Genomic DNA, 18,699 nt, shown 5'->3' with positions numbered 1-18,699 from the left:
CGTTCTATCAGCTCAAACCAGTCTGGCCATTCTCTTCTGACCTCTGGCATCAGCAAGGCATTTGCGCCCACAGAACTGTCACTCACTGGATATTTGATTTTTTTCAGACTGCTCTCTATAAACTCTAGAGACGGTTGTGCGTGAAAATCTCAGTAGATAAGCAGTTTCTGAAATACTCAGACCAGCCGGTCTGGCACCAACTATCGTCACATTCTGGTTAAGGGGTTAAATCACCTATCTTCCCCATTCTGATGCTTGGTTTGAATTGTAGCAGGTCATCTTGGCCATGTCTACATGCCTAAATTCATTGACTTGCTGCCATGTGACTGCCTGAGTCAACAGTTACATCAATGAACACTTGGACAAGTGTACTTAATAAAATGGTCAGTAAATGATTGTGATTAAAACCCTAACTACCTGAATGTAGTGGTGTAGGCATTCATCTAGTCCAGAGGACTCCAAAGTGTCTCACACTACATTCAGTCATTCATCCATTCTCACATACATTCATACACTGAGGGTGGTGAGCATTGAATAGTTGTCCTGGGACAGCTTGTCATACAACTTGTACCACCGGGCCATCTGACCACCATCGGCAAGCAAACCAGGGAAAGGCCGCTGAAATGCATTTGAAAGACATAACAATTAAGATGAACAGAGTGAGGGTTTGAACGACCAGCCCACTAGTTACAGGACAAATCCTACTTCCTGAGCCACCATTGCCCATATTTGGGTAATGTCACTATGTGTTGTTACACCCTCTGTTTGAACTTGACTTTGAGTAATAGTTCCCAAAAACCATGATTTTAGTCATGTCCACATTTAGTGGCAATTTATTATTGTCAAACCATTTCTTTAATTTACTGATTTCTGATGCGACTATGGAAAGAAGTTGTAAGTTTTCACCAGAGACTAGAATATTTGTGTTGTAAGGAAATAACACAAATTTCAAAACATTACACACTTTGCTTATGTCATTTATATACAAATTAAATAAAACTAGTCCCTGTACTGACCCTTGAGGTATCCCACATACAATCTCCAGACAATCAGATTCAATATCTCCAATTTTCACCGATTGTTTTCTGCTCTTTCAGTAACTCCTCATCCAGTTCAAAACTACTCCCCAAATTTCATAACGTTCTAATTTTTAAATTAAGATATTTTGATTTATTGTGTCAAAAGTTTTCTTTGGATATATGAATACCCCTACAGCTAATTTCTTACCATTTGTTGCATCTATTATGTCAGTCAGGGCTAGTGATGTTGACCGATTTGCTCTGAATCCATATTAACTACTCCTATTTAGTGCATGTTTGTCTATAAATTTTTCCATAGACAGACAAAATTTGTCATGAATGAACTAAAATCTTTCTCAGTGATTCTAGTTCATGTTTATTACTTGTTTTTTTTTTTTTGGTTGTTTTTTAAGGTTTAGTTGGCTTTCATGGTCTTTATTTGAAAGTAGTTTGACAGGAAGGAGGGTAATGAGAGAGGGGTAGACGTGGCAAATAATTGTTTCTTTTGTTTAGTTATTCTTTAGTGTTAGATTTATTTCCTAGTCCCCAGTGCACTCTCCCTCGCCCCCTGTCCCACTTTCTCCATCTTCTCAGTCTGCTTGCTGCTCTTTCCTTACACCTGCAACCTGTAAACTCATCAGCCTAAGTTCTTTGTTCAGCATTCAGTCACTCTTTGTCGGTGTCTCTCATTTACTCCTATTATGTTTCCATCCATTCATCATTGTCATTTTGGGTTCCCGTTTTGCTCATTTCTGGTTTCCTATGTTTCCATGTTCTCCATGGTTTTTGATTATAAGTTTTTGTTAATTAAATATTACAAAATCTACTTTCTGCCTTTATCTGCTGCATTTGTGTCTACTAACTAACTCTAGAAAGGGTATGTAAATAAGTTTCTTGGTATAATAATAAAGATGACTAAATCAGTTGGAAGCCTCATATTAAACATTTACAGAACAAACTAAGTAGAGGGCATATCCTGGCTAAGGCTAGACATATTTAAAATATTATAACACTTCATATTCTATTTTACTCTCTGATTTTGCCATATTTAACATATTGTTCAGAGGTGTGGGGAATTAATTACTAAAGCTCTTCACATCCACTAAGTGTCCTACAGAAATTAGCCATTAGAATCATCCATAATGTTGGTTATTATGAGCACATTGTATTCTTACAATCCAGAATTCTTAAATTTGAAGAGCTGGTGGAATTCTTAAATTTGAAGAGCTGGTGGAATTTAAAATTGCTCAATTTAAAATTATATTTAAGGCGTCTAATAAACTGTTACCTGAGCACATGCAGAGCATGTTTTTTGAAAGAGAAGAGGGATATAACATAAGGGGTTACTTAAACGTAAGGATTTGTAGTTTACGAACAACAAGAAAGAGCATTTGTATTTCAATTCATTGGGAAAAGTTATGGAGCAAGTTAAAAAAGGAGTCAAAATTTAATACAATTCAAAAAGAAATATAAGGAGGTCGGCTGTACAGTGACGAAGTTGGTAGCACTATTGTCTTGCAGCAAAAAGGTCCTGGGTTCGATTCCCAGCCTGGGTCTTTCTGCGTGGAGTTTGCATGTTCTCCCTGTGCATGCTGGGTTCTCTCCGGGTACTCTGGCTTCCTCCAGAGTACCCGGCCCAAAAACATGCCTGTGAGGTTAATTGGTCTCTCTAAATTCTCCCTAGGTGTGAATGAGTGTGTGCATGGATGTTTGTCCTGTCAGTCTCTGTGTTGCCCTTAGACAGACAGGCGACCTGTCCAGGGTGAATCCCGCCTCTCACCTGAAACGTTCGCTGGAGATAGGCACCAGCACCTATCCTGACCCCGCTTGGGACAAGGATGTGAAGAAAATGGATGGAAATAAGGAGGTCATTTTCACAAGATATAAAAATATGGGTGAGATAGCAGTAATGTGTATATGTAAATTGAGGCTAATGCAGTTGAGTGTGTAGGTATGAATGTATGGATGGATATACTTAGACATATGTAAACCAAGATAAAATTGAAAAGTAATTAACCTGTTTCATTTTATTTTTGATTTGATTTATTAATGAAGGTCCATCCAAAAATATTAAAAATTATAAATTTTGACCACATTAAGATGACTGTGTTACAAATAAAATCTGTCTTTTGTATTCCTTTTGCATTCCTTATTCTTTATTTTATACTACTATCACGGTCAAAATAAATAAAAGACTGAAGAAAGGAAAGACTAATCAAAAGAAACTAACAAAATAATAATGAAACTAAAATCAAATCAAACTGAAAATACTGGATACTAACACCAACTGCTTTGAGTCTTTGACTCTCCAGCAATCTCTGAAACTTACTGGTTCTGCTATGATAGTTGGAGCCTGCTTGTCCCAACTGGGGACAAACTCAACCAGTTTAATTCAGTTGTGAATTAAAACACTTCACAACTGGCATTAATGGAGTCAAACTCAAATATTTTCATACTCTGACAGAGACATTCTGATCCTGTTAGGATAAAAACCAGGTTCCATTGGACATTTTTGCATGTTAGAATGCAGTTCTTCAGCCCACCTCCAGAATCTGGTGTGTTTAATCAAGTAAAGAAAGTTCTGCAGGTCTGTTAAAAGAGGCTAAATCAATCAGACCCTTATTCTGCCTGCCCAAAGAATGCTCGTCTGTGAGGTTGGAGCGCAGATGAAGGGAGCTTTGTGGTCACAGCTGCCTCCCTCACAAGTAAGGTCTTTTTGTGGCTCAAGACTGCTGGATAATGCAAGAACTACGTTGTATAAAAGGTCTATTATAGTGCAAGATGGGTACCAAGGTCCTGACTGCATATTAAATAAAGGTGGTATTTGCCTTAAATTTGTGCTCTCTCTTTGCTGATATCACTGCCATTCTACCACAAATGCCTAATACACAGAAGATACTAAATTATGGCATCATTCTCGTGTTTTTTCATAACAATGGAGAAATATGAAGCTCCTTTCCCTGGGGCCTTAATATTTCCCGTTCCAGCCTATTCCCCAGGCATGGACTGATAACTCTCAGTCCATGCTTGACAACAGTCCAGGGTTGACAGATGTGATTCAGGCAGACAAAGCCACTGGCTGAGCTAAGTGAAAGAGAGAAGAGATGAAGTGTTTTTCTAAATGTTAGAAAAACAAACAGAGACTGTGTTCTCCATAAACTCCACAGGCTGGGAGTGCTGACCCTACCGTCCAAATAGGATATGAACAAGAGGTTATTAATGTAGTTCTTGTTGAACATAATTGTTTTCAATTAGAATAGATTTGTTTTTTTCTAAATGGACCATGTGATTAGTGGATTAGTGGATTTCTATTTTTGAATCTACAGTTAGGGCCAGAAATATTTGGACAGTGACACAGGTTTTGTTATTTTAGCTGTTGACAAAAATATGTTCAGAAATACAATTTATATATAATATGGGCTGAAAGTGCACACTCCCAGCTGCAATATGAGAGTTTCCACATCCAAATCGGAGAAAGGATTTAGGAATCATAGCTCTGTAATGCAGAGCCTCCTCTTTTTCAAGGGACCAAAAGTAATTGGACAATGGACTCCAAAGGCTGCAAGTAACTCAAAAGGCCTTTCCCTGTAATCAAGTAAGTAGTTAAAAGGTCTGGGGTTGTTTCCAGGTGTGTGGTTTTGCATTTGGAAGCTGTTGCTGTGACCAGACAACATGCGGTCAAAGGAGCTCTCAATTGACGTGAAGCAGAACATCCTGAGGCTGAAAAAAAGGAAAAAATCCATCAGAGAGATAGCAGACATGCTTGGAGTAGCAAAATCAACAGTCTGGTACATTCTGAGGAAAAAGGAATTGACTGGTGAGCTTGGGAACTCAAAAAGGCCTGGGCGTCCACGGAAGACAACGGTGGTGGATGATCGCCGCATACTTCCTTTGGTGAAGAAGAACCCGTTCACAACATCAACTGAGGTCCAGAACACTCTCAGAGAAGTAGGTGTATCTGTCTCTAAGTCAACAGTAAAGAGAAGACTCCATGAAAGCAAATACAAAGGGTTCACATGTAGATGCAAACCATTCATCAATTCCAAAAATAGACAGGCCAGAGTTAAATTTGCCCAAAAACACCTCAAGAAGCCAGCCCAGTTCTGGAAAAGTATTCTATGGACAGATGAGACAAAGATCAACCTGTACCAGAATGATGGGAAGAAAAAAGTTTGGAGAAGAAAGGGAACGGCACATGATCCAAGGCACACCGCATCCTCTGTAAAACATGGTGGAGGCAACGTGATGGCATGGGCATGCATGGCTTTCAATGGCACTGGGTCACTTGTGTTTATTGATGACATAACAGCAGACAAGAGTAGCCGGATGAATTCTGAAGTGTACCGGGATATACTGTCAGCCCAGATTCAGCCAAATGCTGCAAAGTTGATCGGACGGCGCTTCACAGTACAGATGGATAATGACCCCAAGCATACAGCCAAAGCTATCCAGGAGTTCATGAGAGCAAAAAGGTGGAATATTCTGCAATGGCCAAGTCAATCACCAGATCTCAACCCAATTGAGCATGCATTTCACTTGCTCAAATCCAGACTTCAGACGGAAAGACCCACTAACAAGCAAGACCTGAAGGCTGCGGCTGTAAAGGCCTGGCAAAGCATTAAGAAGGAGGAAACCCAGCGTTTGGTTGGGAGCATGGTTCAGACTTAGGGCAGTGATTGCCTCCAAAGGATTCGCAACAAAATATTGAGAAAAAACTTTTTGTTTGGGTTATGTTTATATGTCCAATTACTTTTGAGCTCCTAAAATGGAGTGTTTGTAAACAAATGTGTACAATTCCTACATTTTCTATCACATATTTTTGTTCAACCCTTTAAATTAAACGTTACAATCTGCACTTGAATTCTGTTATAGAGGTTTCATTTCAAATCCAATGCGGTGGCATGCAGAGCCCAACTCACAAATATTGTGTTACTGTCCAAATATTTCTGGCCCTAACTGTATTGTAATTATTTAGAATTTAGTCTTGTAGTTTAGAGGGATCCATAACTAGTTATAACAATAGACTTTGAGAAATATTTATTTCAGATGTAAAACAATACAGTAATAATACTGTAGGCTTTCTAGTTTTTATATTTTTTAATAAAAAATTGTCACACAAATACTGCCATGTTGTTCACACTGCAATGGATTCTGGGTAAATCGCAATGAGTAATGTCTTTAAGCCTTTTCAAATTGAACCAGAGCGTGTTGAAATCAATGGCAATGTTGAAATCACAAGATGTAATGAAGATGAGGGCAATCAAATGGAGGAAGTTGACCATAGGAACTGATGTTTTGCAACTGTTGCCACATTCAACTTCAGAAATGAAACAATGAATCCACACAACTGGCCAGATTGTGTGATCCGGTAAGTATTTCTATAGCTCTGTTTCTGGTCTGTTAACAGCCGTTTAAGGGTTCGATCTTTGTCCAAACTGCAAATAGGGCGGCAATAACGCCATCAGTTCTATTGTCGCACAGCTCCTTTAGCATTTAAAAGATCTTCCAGTGCTGCCTGTCTGATATTTGTTCCAGCTGTTTTCACTCTCTAGGCAGCAGCAGCAGGATTTAAGCCCTTTGTGGATAAAAACTGTCAGCACTTCATTTGCTTTTACCTTGTGAAGGTAATGATCACCTGTTGGAACCCTTCTCAGTTTGCTAGTACAGATGACTCAGAGTCTTCTGGATAGAAATGTTGAGGCTACAAACAGGTCCTTTGGAAGTTATGTTCAACTCTCTCCCACTGTGTTATTTTCTTTTTCCAAATGGTAAGCAAACCAGACTAACCTTACTCTTTTTTTAAATTACATCCAACAGTAACACAGTATGACATTATGTAAAATTTCACCAGTCAAACACAACATGATAAACAACAACTCAGATAAAGTTAACCTTCCTATGTTTATGCTGCAGATTCCTATTACAGAATGTGACAGATGTGATTCAGGCAGATGTGATTCCTATTAACATCATCCACCCAGCAGGTTAATGAGGTAACATTTTGTTATCTAAGTTTTTGTTTTGGCTTAATAGACAACAGAAAAAAGGGCAGTGTGTTTTTGTTTTTCAGTTTTCATTTCAAACAAAAAGACTAACTCCCTGATTATATTATGACCAAGATTAAAACAGAGTAGGGCTTTTCATTTTTCAGTACACTCACTTCAACAATACATTTTACAGCAGATAATCGAGCATACAAGCATACAGGTAAAAAAAAAAAAAAAAAACTAAGTCTTGTGGTTCTTGAAAGCAGATATAACTGAAAAGAGCTGTCACATCCTATTGTCTGTAGAGACAAAGTGACAGCTGAGGAGTTTCTGTGTGGTAGCATCAAAACGTCTTCCAAAGATCAGAGAGCAGATTGCAAAAGAAACTGCAGGCATTCTTCATGTGGGTCAACCCTGAACACTTGGGTTAGCATTTTGCTCAGGGCTGTCTTGGGTTGGCTCCTGCTGTCTCATTGTGAGCAGATTAGGAGGACTATCTGTGAAACATGTTAGAAGTTTATTTTATAATAAATTACAAATTAATATCTGTAACTAGTAAAAATTTGTTAAATTAATGTGATTTTCCAAGTAATGTATAAAGATATAGAAGATGAGATCTTCCTATTCATTTTTAATGGAAGAATTGAATTCAGTAGCATTGGTGCAATGGCATTAGATACTGTTGGATCTGCTGTTTAAGTGCAAACTGATTGAACTGGCAACAGCTGTGTTTAGGCCTGTCATGATAACAAATTTTGCTGGGTGATTAATTTCCTAGAAATTATTGTGATAAACGATAATATTGTCATTTTGAAGCCATTATTAATGGCATAAAAATTGCATAACAATGCAAATACACTCTGTCAGAGGTCAATAAACTAACTTAGAAACAACATTGAACACTGGAAGTGTAAGACCTTTTAAACATAAGCAATAAAAGGTGAGGGGTCTCCATTAGGTAGATCAGATCCTCTGCTTGATGGCAGAGGGGGTGGGGAGCGCTCCCCACAAGATGTTGCCCATGTCGCCATATCAGAAATGCCACTGCACCTCAGTGACTGTGTCACTTGGACAGCCCCCCAAGTAAGGAATCCTGCAAAATTGTTCAACCTTTGCTTAGGTGTCATATGTATTGGGTTCAGTCCTAGTGGAGAAAACCTGAGGCTTTTGGCTCCCCCTGTATTGAGCCTTTACCAGGGGAATGAGAGGGGAGGAGTCACTTGAGACACTGGAGTTAAGCTTAATTGTTTAATTGTTTGACAACTAGAAATTTGTAAGATATACTCTACTGTACCCTCTCTTATTTGGGAAGACATTAAATGTGTACAAATTTGTGAATATCAGTGCACTATGAGTGGGCCCATATAAGAAGGAGGTGAAAACAATTTACACCTCCCCTCTTAAATTTAAACAGTGAAGCAAATCTTTTTATTTTGACTGTAGACTGCAAACATTTGGGCATTTCTTTTTCCACATTTTAGCCTTTTTGTCATTTCAGAAAAGGTTCATCTTTGTTCATAAAATTCCATCTAAAAGATTGGAGACTTGTGTTCATTTTTGTCAATTCCATAAGTACATAAGTAGTTTGAATCTTCTGGTGTAGCTATACTTTTAGCGCTGTTACTCGTTATGTAGTTATGCTGCCTTAACATCCTGTCCTGTGGCGGTTGTTGCTGATGTTGCTAACAGTTGTCAAAGTATTAAGTGTTGTTTTTGTTTTTGTTTGTTTGTTTGGTTTATGGTCAACTACTGGGTTATCGCTTAATAAACCTACCCAGCTCTGTGACAATCAGGGTTTTCAGTTTCAGAACAGGAAATATCTACTAGGTAACTCAAATCTGAGTCAAGTTACACTGGAGTTAAGCATGAGTTCAAGTATAGAAGAAGCCTTCATCCGATAATGTGATTCACCATGGTAACAACAAGAGACAAAAAAGAAACCACATTTTTCCCTAGTCAGTCTATAATCTTTTTTGTCATTACAGAAACCATGTAAAAAAAATACATGGACTATAACAATAGAATTAGTTGTTATAAAATCAAAATTTTATAAGAATATCAAAACATATTTAAAACTGCAAGAAGCCTCGAATGGCACTCGCAGGTCAGCGCCACTCCGGCCTCATGACAAACACAGAACCTGACGCATTGCCACCCGCCACCATCATCAACACTCTTGTGCCGCTCCCTCACCCGACCACTAGGAGGCAAATTTTCTTCAGTGATGTCATAAATTTACCACACTAATTTGTGCAGCAAGGCACCCTGACACAACTAGTCTTAAAAAGAACAAATCAAACATCCATCCATTTTCTTACACCCTTGTCCCTATTGGCGTTGGGAGGGGTGCTGGTGCCTATCTCCAGCTAATGTTCCGGGCGAGAGGCAGTTGACCCTGGACAGGTTGCCAGTCTGTCACAGGGAAACACAGAGACAGACATGACAAACAACCATGCACACACACACACACACACCCAGGGAGAATTTAGAGAGATTGTGGGAGGAAGCCGGAGAACCCAGAGAGAACCCACGCACGGACAGGGAGAACATGCAAACTCCGTGCAGAAAGACCCCAGGCCGGGAATCGAACCCAGGACCTTCTTGCTGAAAGGCAACAGTGCTACCAACTGCGCCACTCCTCCAAATCAAACAATATAGTTAAAATGAATATCAGTTATTTGCACTTCTGTTTAATCCGCATTATGTCAGTAGCTCCATCAGGCCCCCTAGGGCTTCAGGGACCCATAAATGCTAAGATACTTTATATAAATGAGATATCCAGAAATATAAAGTTTTGTTTGTTCACAAATACAAATGAATAAACTGCTAATATAACATTGCTTTTTAGGTTGGTCAATTAAACTACTCCCCTTCTCCCAGATTTCACTAAATATAACACAGAAGCTTTTAGAGGTGCTGCTGTTTTTAGCAGCAAGAGGGGGACTTAAGTCAAATTCTGCTCAAGCCTAGAGCTGGTCCAAGGCTCATACAGCCTTGGACCAGCCCTGCATGATGAGTTAAATCCGCTGCACAGCGCAACAAATGGGATATTTAATGTAATGTTGCTAATGTGGCTTTAGTAGCTCTTCCATTTCGTGTCTGTTAAGTTTTTAATAAGAGTCCCAGAAAATGTTGCTCGAGTTTATGGGATCTATGCATATTAACTCTGGCTGACTAAGAGGACTAAGCATTTGATATGGTTTGATGCTTAGTGTAACCGCAAAAATAAAACAAAAAATAATGAAATAATATAAAACCAGCGTAATGCGTGACTACGAGGAGAGCACAAAAACTCCTCACCTGGCTGAACCTTCATGATGAGATCAGCACTGGTTCGTTGACCGCTAACGCTCCGACCAACCGGGAACATAGACATAAACTTTATCAGCTGTTGTGAAAACTGGCATGAGAAGGTGATATCTTTCCAGATTTACACAGAAATCAGATCATAAAGGCCTGAGAGACTGAAGTAATCTTGCATGTTGATCAAATGACGATTATAAGAAATGTATTTTTGTATTTCTATTTACTAATGTGATTGATTGATGATTATATAAAAGAGTCTTGGTGTAATAAAAAACAAACAACAACATGAATAATATAATGGAAAATGATGAATTTCAAATTTATAATAGTATTAAAATAAAATGATTATTTGATGTTGAAGAAATACATTAAAAGATGATTGTGTTTGATGATTTATGAAAATCATACAGCATGTAAGAAATTGTGACTGATATAATCACAATGTGTGGGGCATAGGGACATGTTGGGACAAGTGGAGAATAGGGGTAGTTTGTAGGTGCAAAGGCAAGTCTGGACATGTCTAACTGTGTTCCAAATAAGGAAGTGCAACTGGGAAGTGAGCCCAGATGTTTGAGTGAAGATAAACACATAAAGCAGAAGTGGACACAGAGTTGACCGAATATAGGAAGGCTTGGGAACTTCCATAAGGTAATCAAATGTTTGAGAAGTCACGTACACCATTCCCATTCCCATGTGCAGTCAATGGGTGAAAAGGGATATAAGCCCATGAAAGAGGGGAGGCAGGGTTCTTTGTCTCCAGTGTGAAGTCGAGCTAACAAGAAGATGCAGACAGAAGAACAGCAGAGGACCACGCCCTGGAGCCAAACAGGGACAAGACCCATTGACCCTCAGTCCCTCTGGCCATGCTGGATGTACCCCCAGCATGGCCATAAATCCATTACTCAGTTCTGGTTTGAAGAAAAATGAGCTGGAATGCCTTCAGTTGGTCGACACAATTAAGAGCTATAAGTCCAAATGAACTATTTTCAAAATCAAAACATATAGTTTCATGCCAAGTGATGTAAAGTAGAAAAACAGACAAAGAAAATGTTTAGTTATTACTGGTACTGAAGTATATTCAAATGCCATCCAGGCTCTCTCATCTATTACAATCCCTAAAACTACCAAGTTCAAGCAGGTAGTTGATTCAACCACTGCTCTGTGCTCAGTCCAAAGATCTCAAGGTTGCTGCAACAGACTTGGGGATTAGACAAAGGTCACAGAGGTGATGAAGATCTGAGTGTTTGAAAGACAACAAACAGCACTGCTTTGTTTCTACTCAAAAGAGGATTTGCCATACAAAGACAAGACCCTGGCCAAGGACACTAATGCCTTCTGTTGCCGAGCTCATCCATCATCTGGGTATGAGTTAAACTGCACCCCAAAGCCATGCTCAGTAAATTGGTGACACATCTTAGGGAAAGTAGGAAAGATTTAACCCTCTCAGGCTCAAATTACTTGCAAAGACTAGCTAAGTAGCATTTAGCTGTTGCAAATCTGCAACATCTGCCTGGAGAGGGTTAAGTTGATTTTGTTCCATTTTATTTTTATTCTTAAATTGTAATCATTGATAATTAATCTGTTTGTCATCTACTCCTGCTAAACTCTTGCTTAATAAAGATGCATTAAAATTCTAATGAGATTGGTGGACATTGAAATTAATTGAGTTATCTATTGATTTTGGTTCCTCTAATTAGTGTAAAACCCATGTACATGATTCTAGAAATGTGGTGGCTTTGGAATTTCTTTAGTGTTTGTAAAATAATAATAATAAATTTTATTTGTAACGCACCTTATATTTCAAAGAAATCTCAAAGTGCTACAGATACAAATTGTAGAGCTTACAATAAAACACAATAATACATCTCACATCAAGTGGTACAAAAATAAAAATTAAAACTAACAATTTAAAGTAAAACTTACTCTTCTAAAAGGCCAGTTTAAAAAGGTGAGTCTTAAGACCTATTTTAAAGGTCTCCACACCTTGTGGGGCTCTCAAGGGCTCTGGAAGGGCATTCCAGAGCCGCGGAGCTACTGCCTGAAAAGCCCTATAAATAATGATGCTAGGGCTTATGTTGAGCTACTAAAAATAATCTAACCAGTAACAAGTGCTCGTTGTTGATAGACAGAGCGAGAGCTATCATTGACATGAATGGTTATTGGAGTTATGCAGTTGTGAGGGCTACTCAACTGATTACTTCTTAACTAAAAAGGGTCACAACTCTTGGATTGTAGGTAGTTAGAGCTAGATGAGTCTCCCTCGACACCAGCTTAGATAGATTATCTCTCTTAGACCTGTCACAGGGTAAGACTTCAGGTTTTAGAGATTTTCCGGACCCATTAGATGGAGAGCTGGTCAGTAGTCACTCCATGGCTGTTGTGAGGTTTAGGGCGGGGCTGGCTATTGCACAATAATGTCAGAGCATAGACAGACCTGGGTGCTGGGCACCGTGTTGAGATATAAATACTGCATATAACCCTGCATTGTTCGCAAAAATAAATCATTCTCACCACTTGCTCAATCTCTGAAAGAGCCACTAGAAGTTATTACTGCGGTTCACATAAAGCTGCACAGCCAGAGCTAATGCGGTGGGTTTTAAATTCCTACCTTGATTTCTTCATAGAAATCAAGGTAGACTATACGCAGAGGCACCAGCTGTGTGATTGGATTGTGCGCTGCCAGCTTTAAATGCATAAACTATAAACCTATTTATTATCAACCTATCCTTTAGGAATAAATCTGCTCAGCTAGTGAAATGCTCAGAGCAACAGAGACAGTTGCAATCTGGTTTAAAAAAAAGAAAAAAACTAAAGCCATGGTGGGTCACCAGGCTTAAAATAGACTGGGGGAAAACGTGATTAATAATCTCACACAGTCCACTCTCCTCTCTCGGCAGAAAAGACTGTTACAAATTGACGCTTGTCTTTTTCTCTCTCTAATTTTTTTTTTGAAAACCTGAATATAATTTTTATTGGCAGGGTAGTAACTGCCACAGCCGTCCTTGTCTTCCACTGATTGCTGCTGAACACCGTCAAGTGTGCCAAGCAGGAACTAACCATTTCATGCAGATCCAGGAGGGTGTTCAGAGCAAATATGAACATGTGTTTTCTGGTTTGGGAGTGGTAGCATTTAATTTTTACTGCTGAAAGTAATTTCAGAAAACACAATATGATTACTTTTGTAATTGACAGGGCCCCAATTTTTTAAAATTTCTATTTAAAAAAACAAAACAAAACAAAAGAAAAACTATTTTGTGGGGGTCTCCGTGTCGGACAGATTACCCCGGTAAGAAGGAGAGGAAATGTTCATAAAGGAGGAACGTTTCATGTCGGTGTGAGTCTGCATGACTAAGCTAGCAGGCTGTGAGAAACATACTGGGATAACACAGGAATGATGATGCCACTGGTATTTATAAAGGACACATTTTGAGATGTTTTTAGTAATAATTAGAAAAATTATGAATTTCAATAGAATACATAAAAACAGAAAACAAATAGAGCAGTTAAAAAACATCTATTATTACAGTCTAAAAATGTTTTAAAAATGACTAGACACATCTTCAATAAATATTGGGAGAGTTGTAACCAAAATGTAAAAACGTTCAATGTATGAAATGATTGGAAGAATGTTAGGATTGTGTAGTTAAAGTTTGCTGTTAGTAATTAACTTCAAATTAACTTAAATTGGATGACCTTCGATGATGTAATGGATGGTTTAATCTCAATGAATACATCAGCATCATGTGGATTTTATACAGTATATTGGGTTGGTTTTTATTAGCCTTTGTTGTTTGAAGTAGTAGTAATTACCTGTAGTAATGAGCTTATCCTGTTAGGATAAATTCATATCACTCACTTGAATTAAGCTAAAAGTTCTGAAAAAAATCAAAGAATATGATCCTCATAGTTCTGCCTGCTCTGTCCAGATAAGTAGGTTTGTTAAACTGTGTAGAGAAACACTAATTGTGTAAATGTTTTCAACAATAATGTGTTGAACCATTAGCACAAGAAATATGCCAGACTGAACAGAACATATCACCCTTATTTGGGAAGTTTTGAAGTATGGTCATGCGTCAAGAAAACTGTTATTTTTTTTTTTTTGTGTGGTTTTTTTTTTTATCTTGTTTTGGTTCAGTGGCTAAAAACAGCCCTGATTAGAATTCTGATCCGTTTATTCAATATAATTGCTTGAGTATTTTGAAGTTTTAAATTAAGATGGGAGATGACCATTTCCGAAGTATTCTGCTCATGTCTGCTGTATGTTGAAGTTGAATTGCTAGTCTTTCATAGTGGATTTCCCATACATATGATTCTGGATAATTTTCCATATTTTGTTGTTTAATTTATTCACAGGTTCAATTGCAAGATGCTCCTACATTAAGTACCATTACTCGTCAGCTGCAATACCCAAAAATCTGTCCTACAACATCACCAAGACAATACGACAGGATGAATGGCACTCCCTACGTAAGTCTGCAGAAAGTTCTACTTTTCTTTTCTTAAAAAAACATTTTAAAATTGACCTTTATATGCCATACTTTGCTAATCATTTAAGAACTCGGACTACTATACTAATAGTATTGTTCAGAATCTTTTTTTTAAATTCAAGATATTAAGTGCTTTAACAACATTGATGGGGTGATTGGACAACTTGAAGGGGTTCAGGTAAGGAGGGGGAGTTCATGATGCCCCCCACAAGATGCTGCCCCAGGCAGTGGCCCATGACATCCATATCAGAAGCTGACACTGTAAATAAGAAATGACATATAGTCTATGACTGAATTCTTAACATTGGGGCTAATCAGTGTGCCATTGTGTGGAAGTTATTGAAGCCGGTTTCCATTTTCTGAGTCAAATTAGTATATTAACTTGAATATTTGGCAACGTTTTTTTTCTGTTTAGATATTCTTCTGTATGCGACATGCTTTATTTGCAGGATAAAGAATGGTCGGTAGTCTGGGGTGTTAAAATGTGTTTGGCACACATTGTCATTGTCCAATAGAACTTTCACATGCCAACTGTTTCTTTCAGCAAACGCAATGTTTCCTGTATCTCTGTGTATTTGGCTTAATGCAGTGTGACGGCTTTCATGTGAACAGCTTTGCATGCTTTCATTTCAATGAATGCAAGAAGAAAAGGCTTGCTGGTTTCATGTCTGGAGTGCACTTTGTGACATTCCTCAAATCATAAAATAAAAAAGTCTTAAACAGTAAACCTTGGTTCACATAGCAAAATTTAAAAATAAGAACCATGGAGATGATACAAAGCTCTACATTCCAACGTTAACAGGTGACCATGAACCCATGGAAGCACTGAGTAAATAGAGCAAATCAATGTGAGGAGGTGCCATAACTTTCTTAATTTAAAAAAACTGAAGTCATTACTTTTGACTCAAAAAAGAAATCATTCAGAATCAGCACATCATTTCAGTTATTATAGCTAGAACCTAATAATTACAGAGTGGTCATAGACTCAGACCTGACCCTTCAGAGACACACCGACAAATACAAACTTGACCTTCTATCACATGAAGAACATTCCAAGAAATGAAATACAACATATTTTTGCAGGTTTTATTACTGAATGTGAGGATTTGGTTGTCTGTGTGTTTATTTAGTGCCTTTGTCTGCCCCTCGATTGCTCACAGCTGTCCCTTGTTTGCCCTGATTAACTTCCCTGTGTATTTAAACCCACCTGTGTCTCTTGTTCCCTCTCCGATCCTTGTCATTGTCTTTGCTGTCTTTTATTGTTGTTATTGCCTCATTCCAGTGCTACCATTGGTGAGTTCCTTGTAGTGATGGTGAGATGAAGCCTCATGAGGCATTGAACCACTTGAGCCAACTGGTTCAAGAAAGGGTTAATTTCTTGAAGCTTCATGTGCTCATGAAACCACCTACTGGCCAGGTGTATAATCACAGCCAGCTGTTTCTTAACATGTGTGATGCATTGAATTTTTGTCTATTATGGCTCTTGGGAATGATGTCACAAAAGGTGCAGGATGAAATCATTTGTCTAAATTATGTATATACACATGTGTATCATAAAATATTGTTTGAATGTATTCTCTGTGTGTAATTTTTCCCAAAATAGTAGTGTCATGTGATATGGCATGTTGTGTAATAATGTTTTTCTGTGACTCTAGAAAAATGGCCTGGACTTAATCAGGCAGAGGACAGAGAAAGTGCTTGTGGAACTAGGGAGGGGGTAGTGAATAGGCTAATGCTTGTGTTATTATTGTACCCCAACTCCTTGGAGCACAATAAACACCTCACCTTTAAATAAAATAAGAAACTCGCCTACAACAACCCACATTTTGAATGGAGCCTGTGGGGTTTATAAAGCTGTCAAACCACTTCCTGAAGCAGTCACATGGTACAGCCAGGCAGCGAGGCCTCGGACGTCATCGTTTTCGGCTCCTCCCCTAAATGAAGCAAGCCTCGATACGCACTTTACGAAAACGTCCCCTCCTTTACTCGATATACGCTTCGAAGCCTCGGCACATCACGTAACATCACTAGTTTCTTGCCTTTTAGTTCACCTGTGCTGCCTGGATTCCTGTTAATCTGTGAGAGCTTTGATTAAATCATCCTTCTTCACACCACAGCCTGGGTCTTCCACATGAATCCTCACCCCAACAAACCCATATTGTGACAGAAGGACCTGACCCAAAAGTACTATGGTGAGGGTTAGCGGTCAGAGCACAAAATTAACATAGGTCCAGCATACTTGATGTTTGAAAGGGACTTCAATGACTTAAAGTCCACTATAAAGGACTAAGATGAAGCCATGGCCAAGCCTTACTCTGTCTGCAGACTGCTCGGGATTCCCATAAAAATGGTCTGAGAAGACTCCACACGTCCAAAGCTCATTTGACTTGAGCTGTTGGAGGAGGCAATGCGAGAGGCAGCTCTGGCCATAATGGCTGGAAAGTCGCTTCCATCTAAACCAGAGCTGCTGGTTCCTCATTTCCTGCTGCTCCAGTACCTACTGTACAACTCCAGCCCCAGTTAGCAGGCCATCTGCTCCACCTGAGCCCCCCAGTGCTCCTTCTAGTGCTCTTCCCAGTGAATCTCCCCATGCTCCATCCAAGCATCCCTGTGCTCAACCAGGACTATCCAGCAGAGACCCAAAATAAGAAAAAAGCCTACACCTCTATCAGAAAACTCCTGAAAGAAAAGGGTCTCCGCTTCCAAACCCTGCTGCCAGCCAAGCTCTGTTTATTTTTTGACAGTGAAACGGTCACATTTAACAGCGTGGCAAACACCATGAAGGATCTGAAGAAGAGGGGTCTTGCTCCTGATTGCAGCAGCAATGATGGAGAATCTGGACAGACTATCCTGGGAGATGGTGGAGGCCTAACAGAACTCGGACACACATGGAGAGAGAGTAAGGAGAAAACTCATTGGATTTTATCATGAGGTTGGGGATGCAGCCTCCTCTCCAAGAAGGTGATTGCGGTAAGATTCGCAATCACAGTGATCTGATCCAGTATGTGGACAAAGAACCAAATATTTTCATAAAGAGACACTGTCAGACATTATTATAATAATTTCTCATTTAACCGTAGCTAATATTAACAAGAAATACATTATTGATTTTAAAAAATAGATATTACCTGACCGATGTTTTGGGAACCCGCCTAAAGGCTCCGATTGTCCACTGAACTTATACTTGTACTGAGCTATATCAGTTTGCATTGTAGTTTGCATAAAAAAAAGTCTCATTAGGTCTTTTCTCTTCACCCAGGACTCCCTAACAAATCATTTTGCTTTGGAAGTCGTTCCTTTAGTACGTTTTAAAGTTACAGGCTCTTTGTTTTTTATTTTTACTTATGTTTTAATAATAAGGTCACCTTCTTTATGCAAGTTAGAAGGATCTATTCATTTAAAGAAATATATCCCAAAAGTAATATACATTTATAACTATTAATGTTCACAAGTTACAAAATCAAATCACGAGGAAAGCTCATAGCTAAGATAAAGAGAGAACAGCAACTCATCATCTGACAAGAAACCCATTTAACAAAAGAGAATAATTTTTAAAAATGAGGTTTAAAAGACATTTTATTCTTCACATCCAGCTGGACACACTAGGGGTGTAGCAATACTAATTGCAAATAATGTGGACTTCCAAGTAACAGATTACAGACGAAGAAGGCCGTTTTGTTTTGGTGAGGGGAACACTAGACTCAAAGTAACTTTACTCAATTTATATGGACTTCCAGGACATGAATAAAAATGTATTGATTAAATATGTGATCTGAAATTGGCAGAAACCTCTGGTGCTTTAACATCTGAAGCGGAATGGAATACACGAAGGGTTTTGCTTTCTCAAGCCCTTTAAAAAAATCAACTCTGCATCACTGCATATAAGAAAAATTACTAAAG

At 38.6% G+C, this 18,699-nt stretch overlaps 1 protein-coding gene across 2 annotated transcripts in view; it reads left to right on the top strand.

Annotated features, from left to right (window-relative positions):
• tmem178bb (transmembrane protein 178Bb) overlaps window positions 1-18,699 on the top strand; it is a 48,716-nt gene that overhangs the window by 13,585 nt on the left and 16,432 nt on the right. For both annotated transcript variants that reach the window (XM_055024242.1, XM_055024243.1), the window contains exon 3: window positions 14,666-14,779. In XM_055024242.1, coding sequence (XP_054880217.1) covers window positions 14,666-14,779 — 114 coding nt within the window. The remainder of the gene's footprint in view (window positions 1-14,665; window positions 14,780-18,699) is intronic.

Source organism: Poeciliopsis prolifica, unplaced genomic scaffold, assembly GCF_027474105.1.
Source record: "Poeciliopsis prolifica strain line A6 unplaced genomic scaffold, Auburn_PproV2 SCAFFOLD117, whole genome shotgun sequence".
In the NCBI taxonomy this organism is placed as follows: domain Eukaryota; kingdom Metazoa; phylum Chordata; class Actinopteri; order Cyprinodontiformes; family Poeciliidae; genus Poeciliopsis; species Poeciliopsis prolifica.
Note: the sequence above shows the minus strand (reverse complement) of the source record. Positions and strands in the feature narration are given on the sequence as shown.